Source organism: Eurytemora carolleeae, unplaced genomic scaffold (assembly GCF_000591075.1).
Source record: "Eurytemora carolleeae unplaced genomic scaffold, Eaff_2.0 scaffold1244, whole genome shotgun sequence".
NCBI classification, from domain to species: domain Eukaryota; kingdom Metazoa; phylum Arthropoda; class Copepoda; order Calanoida; family Temoridae; genus Eurytemora; species Eurytemora carolleeae.
Window position 1 is genome coordinate 59,109 of NW_019397129.1, and position 9,904 is coordinate 69,012.

General features: G+C 32.7%; 3 protein-coding genes across 3 annotated transcripts in view; all 3 read left to right on the forward strand.

The window, feature by feature from the left end:
- The first annotated feature begins 2,419 nt into the window (after window positions 1-2,419).
- On the forward strand, window positions 2,420-4,673 carry LOC111712170 (uncharacterized). The gene is made up of 4 exons (XM_023486714.1): window positions 2,420-2,559; window positions 3,687-3,886; window positions 3,942-4,387; window positions 4,627-4,673. Exons 1-4 carry the CDS (start codon window positions 2,515-2,517, stop codon window positions 4,671-4,673), a joined length of 738 nt encoding a protein of 245 aa, XP_023342482.1. The 5' UTR covers window positions 2,420-2,514.
- Window positions 4,674-5,140: 467 nt separating this feature from the next.
- LOC111712174 (uncharacterized) lies at window positions 5,141-6,504 on the forward strand. Its single transcript, XM_023486720.1, has 3 exons — window positions 5,141-5,886; window positions 6,275-6,407; window positions 6,487-6,504. The coding sequence occupies exons 1-3, from the start codon at window positions 5,156-5,158 to the stop codon at window positions 6,502-6,504; spliced, it is 882 nt and encodes a 293-aa protein (XP_023342488.1). The 5' UTR covers window positions 5,141-5,155.
- Window positions 6,504-9,904, forward strand: part of LOC111712175 (uncharacterized) — a 23,381-nt gene continuing 19,980 nt past the window's right edge. The window contains exons 1-3 of the mRNA XM_023486721.1: window positions 6,504-6,559; window positions 7,296-7,408; window positions 7,692-7,829. Coding sequence (XP_023342489.1) covers window positions 6,542-6,559; window positions 7,296-7,408; window positions 7,692-7,829 — 269 coding nt within the window. The 5' untranslated portion in view covers window positions 6,504-6,541. The remainder of the gene's footprint in view (window positions 6,560-7,295; window positions 7,409-7,691; window positions 7,830-9,904) is intronic.

A 9,904-nucleotide genomic window follows, 5' to 3' on the forward strand; every position in this document is an offset into this window, starting at 1 on the left:
AATAAATGAAATAGTTGCTGATGTTTATAAATATTTGATAAACACATTTATTCAAATGACAAATTTTGTGGAAATTCTCAGATTTAAACTTTAAAGATTTACAATGTCGGGATTTAGATTTATATTTAGTTTTCAAAAATTTGGAACGTTTTAATATTAAGGCTTATCAGCAACTGTTTTGATTTCCGTGACGTCATATAAGTCTAATCCTTCATGGGTTATCTTGAATTTAATTTTTTAAACAATTTTTTGGTTGAATTTTTTAAAATTTTATTAATTGGATACAATTGATACAGAAAAATTCTGATTTGCAATTCTTGTCATCGTTTCCATCTTCTTCCTTTTTTTCTTTTCCTTCTGTTGACTGTCCCTGATTCTGATAATTTTGAAAAAAAGTTAAAATTTGTCGAAACTAGTATTTTTGAGACATTGTAATTATTTGAGTGAATTCTGTTTTTCAGTATTGCTGTATCTTGAGTTTTCTGGTTTCAGTTAGCTAAGGAATTGAGCCTTTGCCACAAACTTACTATTAACTTTGAGAAAACTAATGCAATCTTATTTTCAAATTCTCTAAATGCATAAAACGACTATCCCGATGTTTTCTTTAAACTAGGAGAATCTACACGAAAAATTGAACGCATAAAAAACAGATTCAGCTAGATTCTTGGGAATATGACTTTGAAACCATGCAACTACTTTATTACTCCTTTTTCCACTTTCATTTGGAATTTAGTTCAACATTTTTAATTCTATACTTCTAACAAAAATATTGATAAGATAGAATCATTGCAAAAGAAAGCCATTCGCCTATTGATGGGGTTACCTACAGAGAAGTCACACAGCGGAAGTTTTTTGGGCTTTGAACATACTCCCCTTCAGAAAATTAGGAATTTTTATGTTATAACATTTTTATTTTTATTTAAAGGAGACCAATTCCCCCAACATTTACTATCTATCTATCTATCTATCTATCTATCTATCTAACTATCTATCTATCTATCTATCTATCTATCTATCTATTTATCTATCTATCTATCTATCTATCTATATATCTATCTATCTATCTATCTATCTATCTATCTATCTATTTATCTAGCTATCTATCTATCTATGTATCTATCTATCTATCTATCTATCTATTTATCCATCTATCTATCTATATATCTATATATGTATCTATGTGATTTTTGTTTTGATTTTCATGAATAATTTCTAATTAAAGTCTAGAATTATTATGGTTTTACCACGCGAAATAAAAGTTTAATTAATTTTATTGATTTAACTTAATTATAGTGGACCAGCACACTTTATAACATAACCAAGTACAGCTAGGGATGGGAGTTATTTTTAGAAATTTATCAAATAGTTGTAATTTTTTCGTTTTATTTTTGATTTCAATCAATTTTCATCGATCTGATAATGTTTAATTAAGTAATTTATAGCTCTGTAGTTCTTTAAATAATATTTGTTTTTCATAATTTTTCTTGCGTTATCTCCAAAGAGAAAAAAATATATATTAGAGCGGAATTTAGACAATCCCTCGGTATGAATTTTGTCAGTCCCTTTCAGCCTGAAAGGGAGTTCAAAGTGTACAAATCATGTAAATGTTAACAAATTATATGCAGTAGAGTACATACAGTATGTTTCAATTTCGAATTTTTTAAGGTGTTAAATAAACTTTATAAAATGAATTAGCTGAAAAAAAAACATCATTCGATTTATAGTTATAACGGAAAATCATCGTTTGTAAAGTGAAAGGCAAAGAGTGAAATGATCATTGGTCAATTATGAAACCTATTTCATAATTTCGTTTTCTTTTAGTATTAATTTTAGATTTTCTATAAAATGATGTTCCAGGGCCCAAATATGTGTAGTACACCTGCAGTATGGAAACAGTACAACAAAATGGCCGTTTTACACTTTATTCTAGAAAATTCCCCTCTAATATATATTCTATTCTCTTTGGTTATCTCTCTTTATTTACAAATAAATTAAATATAATGTTTTTTTTCCAATTTCTAAAAAAGAAATTGAGTCTGCCACAAACTCAAATTTGTATAATACCTCTGTCTTTACAACCTGATGGTTTAAACCTTTGAATTTTAAAAAATTTAGATTATTTGATCTAACACACTTCATAGTTTGAAATATCCAAGGTCTACGACCATGATTTCCTAACAGAGGGAGTAGAAAATCAGAGTTTTAACACTTTTTTACTTTTAATACTTTTCTTTTTCTTACTTTTTAATTTCCCTCCAAAAGTATTTGTATCTTTTTTTCCTCTGTTTTGTTAAGTAAATATATACGTAAGTTCAAATAAATGTTATAATGCCCATATCTAATTTTATTAATCTGGTTTATACAAAATAAAAGAGAACATAACTTAATATCATAATTACAGAAAACCACGTGAAGATGTAATAAAATAAATAAAAGTTATTAAAAATGAAAATATACGATTGAAAGTGAAGACAATGGAAAAAGTGAAGGTGAAGAGAAAGTGAAAAAGAGAAAATGGAAACACTAGATCGAGGTTTTGCACTTTCATCCCAATTCAAGGTAAAAGTAGGAAAAAATGATGTTTAGAAAGGAATTAGAAAAAACTAGAAATTAAAAACCGATTCAGAGCGGGACATTTTCAATTGGACTGAATGAGTTATACTTATTAAATAGTTTTTTATTTAAGAGGGAGAAGGCAATCAATGCATTGTCCAATCGAATCCATAAAATTTTGGATTGAAGATCGGATTAAATTGGGACTGTTAGCAAGATTTCAAATGCATGACCCCTTCATGCAACAAAAGCAATACCCCAATAACATCGTTACCCTTGAAAGCTTTGTCTGATCAAAAATGAATTAGATTATTAGATGTTCAGGCTTTTGTTCCTTTAAACTGTTTAATTTTATCTATAGTTTCTCGTGAAAAGTAACTTGCGCATTTCTTGCTTGTAATAAACAACGGGGCTATTATCAGAATTAGCCACCTTTTGATTAAAAAAAGCTTTATCTTCCACATTTTTGACCAGATTAAGGTTTCAAAGGTACCATTGTAAATCAGGCATTGCTTTCTATGCATGGAAGGTCCATTAAAAGCATATGCTCACAGTCCCTTTAACCAATTTCTCAATTATCAAACTCTTTAAGTCGTCAGGTAATCTATTCATGATGAGAGAATGAAATCATTTTAAAAAGTTTCTAATTCTGAAACAAGGTTAAGAAGATAGATAAATGGGGGTATGAGAAAACTAGCGTATTAAAGAAAGATTCAATTTTAAGCAACGTCAGGGGAATAAACTTTATAAAAAGGAGAAAATAAAGGATAGAAAACAAAACCAAAAATGAAAAGGATTAAAGACAAGAATTTAGAAACTTAAAAGGGGATAGTGTCAGAAAGTTTGAGTGGGTAGGATAGAAAATATGAAGATGATGAATGAAGAATATAGATTTTTATCATTGATGAACACCACTTCAAAGTATCTAATGAGTCGGGCCAAACATCTTCTTAATAGCGTAACAAAAGATGCGCATTTTTCAACTTCTTGCACAGAAATACCTACGCACGAAGAGATGGATACGAATGGATGGATACAAATAGGATAGGACGGATGGTTGGATGGATGGTGGGGATTAGATTGATTGGTTTATTTATGTTTGGAGATTGGATAAAGAATATACATATTTCTAGGATTTGCTCCGGAAACCCGTAGAATCAACACGACCCTCTGTTTATAATCAGCGGCCGCAGCCGAATCGTCTGGTGGCCGGAAGCCGGACGAATAGTCCGAAGGGTGTAGATGAGGACCGGAGTGGGCCGGGTTGGCGGGTTTATGGATCAAGGCTCCGAAGTCCGGAGCAACGAGTGAGTACTCCTCCCGGGATTACAAGGTAACATCTTAAACATTTCCAACGGATTTTTTTCTCATTTTAATTCTTGTTTCAGACAAGGTTCTGACTGGGATCCCTCATACGGGTTCCTTTCCCCGCAGCTTGGAACCAGGAACCAAGCCCAGCAGCGCAGATGGAACCAGTCTAATATCCCTAGGAACGTTAATTCCGCAACCAGGAACGCTCCCGTGACAGCTAGGAATGGTTCCCCGTTAGCCAGGAACTCTCCCGTAAACATTCCAGGTTCCAAGCAAAGTGTGCTAGCACCTAAATCTGAACAAGTGAGTTCTAGGAACGGTTCAATATGTTCCGGGAAGAGTGTAGTGAGTAGTGGGAACCCTGTTATATCAACAAGGAACGCTATTTACGGACGGAACGTATCCAGCAGTGGCTGGAATAGTCCTGCAGGGTTCAGGGAACGCTCTGACAGATTCCAGAGTCAGGATGAAACCCCACCTTCTTCAGTAACATCTGCATGGAACACAAGACAACCCGTTTCAGGTGAGATCCGAATTTTTAAAGAGAAACTTAAAAAAAAATTAACTTTTGTGAAAAATAATATTATTATTGTTATTATTATAATTATCATTATTATCACCAATGTTAGTGTTATAATTACAATTATTATTATTATTATTACTATATATTGTTATTATTATTCTCATTGTTGTTATCATGATTATTTTTATTATAGTTATCATTATTATTATTGCTATATAATTACAATTATTAATTTTCAGCACTGCATGGACCAAGAATGCGTTGGATGAAGGAGAGATGTTGTTAGAGGGGTAACGTCAAAACATACTAGTGGAAATAGAGGGGTCGGAAGGGGAAAAAATGAAAAGGAAGAGGAAAGGAAGAGGAAAGGAGAGGGAAAAGAAGAGGAAAGGAGAGGGAAAAGAAGGGAAAATGAAAGGAAAAGGAAGGCAAAAGAAAGAGGAAAGTGAAAGGTAAAAAGAAGGGGAATTTGAAGGGAAAGGAGTGGGAAAGGAAGAGGAAAGGAAGGGGAAAGGAAAAGGAATGGAAGGGGAAAGGAAGAGGAAAGGAAGGGGAAAGAAAGGGGAATGGAAGGTGAAAGAAAGGGGAAAGGAAGGTAAAAGGAAGGAGAAAGGATGAGGAAAGGAAGGGGAAAGGAACGGGAAAGGAAGTAGAAAGCAATAGGAATAGGAAAGGGAAAGGAAGGGGAAAGATTTGGATTATCAATAATGAAAGGGAAGGGAAAAATGAGGGGAAAAGATGGAGGAAATGGACAGGGAAGGGGTAAAAATGGTGACAATGGTAGAAATGGATAAGGAAAGAGTAGGAAAGAGAAGGGAAAACGAAATGTATTTTGATGAAGATGTTTTGCAGGAAATAAAACAAGAGAATACATATCAATCTATCAATTCATCAAACTCTCCTGCCAGACGATCCAACCTTCAATCCTCTCTCTCCCGTCGCCCGGACCTAGAATCCTCCTCCAGATCGTCCAGTCTGACCAGCGGACGATTTACCCCCAGCAGGACTATACTGCCGGTTAACAAGGACTACACTAGTCCAATCAGATCCGGATCTACCCTGACTAGAGACTACTCTAGCCTGAGTAAAGACTACTCAAGTCTAAAAAGTGACTACGCAAGTGATACCCGTGACTATCTAACTCCTATAAAATTAAAACCAAACCCAGGTTTGGAAACTCCAAACAAGAAAGTGTATTCGAGCCCGGATCGATACGAAATAGTGTCGCCACATAAATACGAGGATATTTCGAACCCCAGCTATAGTTCTCCAACCAAGTTCGAACGAGTTGAATCGATTAATAATCTAGATTTTAGTAAATCAGAATCCTACGAGTTTATCCAAAGTTCTGCGGCGGAGGAAAAACTACGCAATAAACTTGAGGCGGAAGATAGTGTAGACTCGAGCAGTGGGGTGGAGAGGGCGGATCAGCTGTCCCGTGCCAGAAACTACATTGGATCCAGGAATGGCGTACTGGAAACTAATCCAGAAACAAAATGGTAAGATTTCTTACTTATACATTTTTCACAGCAGGGTCCGTATATACCGTATATATGTACAGGGTGTCAGGGTACAGGGTACGATTCTGACTTGAACCAAAAAAATATTACAAAAAAATTATTTTAAAGGGATAATCACTATAATTTCATATCCCAATTTTGTTATCAAAAAATGTATTATTTCCAATTGTCATTTCTCTATAAAAAGAGATGTGGATTAATAATTTTTTTATTAAAATTTGTTAAAAATTATTTTACCGATGTGAAAAGTACTTGACAACTTCTAAATGGAGGGTTACTAAAAATTACTTCTTCATCGACGGTCCTCCCTCTAAGGAGATTCTCAACGTTATTCTGATAAAGATTTTACATTTATTTTATTTTATAGTTTGGAAAATAATGTTATTTTGAGACAAAGAAATCAGGAGAGAAGTCGAGATTTATACAGGAATATTCATTCAGTCATTTTTTTACTCATTCAGTCATTTACTTATCCATTCTGTCATTTATTTATTCATTCAGTCATTTATTTATTCATCCTGTCATTTATTTATTCATTCAGTCATTTATTTATTCATCCTGTCATTTATTTATATAAAGCAATGTTCTCTAATCTAGATATGGATTGACAAAACGATCTGCTACACAGCTAGAGATGAATCGGAACCAACAGGTACAGTGTGTCCCAAAAAACATGAGGATTTATATAAGAAATTTGAAAAATCCATTTATTTATTACGAAACCCACTTATTTAGCAAAAAATGTGAAAAAAAACTAAATTTCGCGAAATATGACAATTGACACATTTTTGAAAAGCTCATGACCCAGAGGATTTGAAAATGCAAAAATATTTTCAAAACTTGCAAATCCCATTAAAAACGTCTGTGCAAACATCTATGCAAAATGTTTTTGCAAAAATATTGCAATTTGCGCCCTTCTGTTTTCAAAGATCTATAAAATAATGAAATAAAATTATTGGAAGTAGGTCCAAATATAGATTTTGTCTAGTATTGGTAAAATAGTGCATTCAGGCAGTTTTCAGGCAGTTTTAGCCTAAACAGGGAGGCATGTTTCATGTTAATTGAAACACACTGATCCGTATTTTGACTTTTGTCCCAAATATTCATTTTCTAATTGTCGTTGTTAGAATTTTGCTGTGCAATCCTATTTGTATTTGTTTTGGGCATTTTTGAGTTCATGTGCTTTTTATTTCTAATTTTGTATTTAATCTTTAAAAAGACAATTGTAGAATTTATTTTCGCCATAAATGTCCAGCGACCCGATCTATTTTTGTCGTATTTTATTTAATAACAAAATGATAAAATTGAGTAATGGACTTTATCCGAACATTGTCCAATCTCTGGTTTTCAAAACTGATTTAAAATCAATTGAAAATCTCTTTATGCAGGATCCTCTGGACAAAAGGGCAGAGATAGGAAAATTGGGAAATTCTGGAGCAGAGTTCGGAAACATAGGAAACCATGCAAGAATACCCAGAGTAGCAGAGTCTAGAATACCAAGGAAAATTAATATCCAATTACATTAAATTTATTTTTAAGTGTTTTTTTTTAAAAAACCACCCAGTAAGTTTGCTCACCTTTTATTCTTTTAACTTGTTTGATTAAGTTTTTAGGTCAAACTTCCGCATAATTACATTATTTATCATACTCACCTTTCCAATTCTTTGTGGTGAAAATATAAAACTTTTGTTGAAAACTTCGCAAACTTTGGTCAAAATTTCTTTCGTGGATTTTCTTTTTATTTCCCATTTATATTTGATTAGCATATTATATTCAAAATCTAGACTTCAGAACATCGGCCAGAGGTCAGCTAACCTCAACTCTGTTGGCGAGAGGTCAGAGGATTCTTCAAACTCTGATCCCCTAAATTTGACTCTAAAAAAGGGAATGCTCTGGTCTCAAAGAAAGAGGCTTTTTTCAAGGTAAAAATCGTATAAAGATGGGTTTTCACCAAAGATGTGACTTTAAAAAAGAACCACTAATAACTAATCTCTGTACTGTACACAACAACAATTTGAATTTTAAATTTAAATAAAACAACTTTTTAATGCTTATTCATTTATGAAAAACTTATAAAATCCTTCTGTTGCAAAGGTGCGCTGACTGCAACATGCAATATTCTTGTATATATCCCATAGATCCAAACTGCCATTAAAGGTTGCTTCAGTTTTCAAGACTTAGTCTAACTTGAAGTGTCGCAATGCCTGAGCCTTTTATATTATCTTACTAACTGACTTTCACTTTCTGTAGCCCAAGACACGTACATTTCAAAAACGAACTAAAAAACAACTACTTCTAGCTTTAAGGAGGTAATTGACAAAATACTTGAAATCTACGGACCACTGTGAAAATGATTGCGTTGTACACTGTAAGGCGTACATAAATATTTAATGAAAATGATTGTGTTGTACACTGTAAGGCGTACATAAATATTTAATGAAAAATGAGAATCCAAATCTATTCTAGGATGCACCAATGCACTTGAAGCGAATATATGATAGACATTAGGTAGAAACTAATCATACATAAAGTAGTCACGCAAACAGACACATAGGCAGACATACAGACAGATAGGCAGACATACAGACACAAGGGAGACAGGGAGATAGATAGATAGATAGACAGATAGACTGATATAAAGACAGACAGATTAGCCTGATAGACAGATTAGATAGATTTGACAGATTGGACAGATAGACAGGTTGGCTTGGACAGATAGACAGATTTGACAGATAGACAGATTGAACAGATAGCCAGATTAGATATAAAGACAGATAGACATATCATACAGATTAGACAGATAGACGGATTATATATAAAGACAGATAGACAGATTATATATATGGACAGATGTGTAGATTATACAGATAGACAGATTAGATAGATTATATTTACAGCTAGACATAGGGACAGATTAGACAAATAGACAAATAGACAGCTAGATAGACAGATTAGACAGATATACAGATAGATTGATAAAAAGATAGATAAATCTACAGATTGATGGATAGAAGGATATACTAATAGATATATATATAGATAGACATGCAGATATATAGATAGCCAAGTGGATAAATAGACAGATAGACATATATTCGATACACAGATGGATAGATAGAAATATAGATAAATATATAGATTACCGGTATCTCTGATATAATTCATAAACATAGAATCAAACTATAAAAACATATAAAATTAATCAAAAATTTTGTTCTCTAAAGAGTCTATCGCCGTAGTTTCAGATAAAAGTTTAAAGGCTGCACTGTTGTAACTTGTAAATGGGCATATGCCCCTCTTGAAATAGAAAATCATTTGAATTTACAAGAACAGTCCCTTTAAGAACTTCAATATTTTTAAATTTAAATAAAAAAGAATAAGGTCGAGACGGTCGTGGGTTTGATTATTGGTTGATATCAATAATTTAGTTAAAATACAATCTATAATTCCAGGATTCAGAATCAATTTATTTCTATTTTTAGATTTGCGATATTTTATATTTTTCTCTATTGTTTCATGATTAGGAATTTGATACAGGGGGTGTCGCAATAAACTTTCATGCGAAACAATTTACGTTAAAATAAAGATCTATCTAATGTCTCTGTTGCATTGTAAACATTATATTTAAACATAAAAATACTTTTTCATTATCTTTAATATACAATAAACAAGGGGACACCCTGTTGCATTGATCAATTGTCAAGGCTTGGGCGTTATTGCGGTATTTTTATCAAATTCACAAAAATGCAAAATATTTATTAAAAACATGAATCAACCCTTTCATGACGTTAATTTTATATCTGGGGTTGGAGCAGATCTTTTAAGATAACAATCGGATAATTACAATGTGCTTAACCATATGTGTGTGGGTGGGGGTATATATGGGGTTGGAGCAGATCTTTTAAGATAACAATCGGATAATTACAATGTGCTTAACCATATGTGTGTGGGTGGGGGTATATATGGGGTTGGAGCAGATCATACGAGGATATTTCGA

Excerpts from the sequence above, each read along its gene's own strand:
- LOC111712170 (XM_023486714.1), top strand. The coding sequence starts at position 2,515 with ATGGAAACACTAGATCGAGGTTTTGCACTTTCATCCCAATTCAAG. Across the intron at positions 2,560-3,686 it reads CACTTTCATCCCAATTCAAG|GATTTGCTCCGGAAACCCGT; the intron begins GTAAAAGTAGGA and ends ACATATTTCTAG. Across the intron at positions 4,388-4,626 it reads CACAAGACAACCCGTTTCAG|CACTGCATGGACCAAGAATG; the intron begins GTGAGATCCGAA and ends ATTAATTTTCAG.
- LOC111712174 (XM_023486720.1), top strand. The coding sequence starts at position 5,156 with ATGGTGACAATGGTAGAAATGGATAAGGAAAGAGTAGGAAAGAGAAGG. Across the intron at positions 5,887-6,274 it reads ACTAATCCAGAAACAAAATG|TTTGGAAAATAATGTTATTT; the intron begins GTAAGATTTCTT and ends TTTATTTTATAG.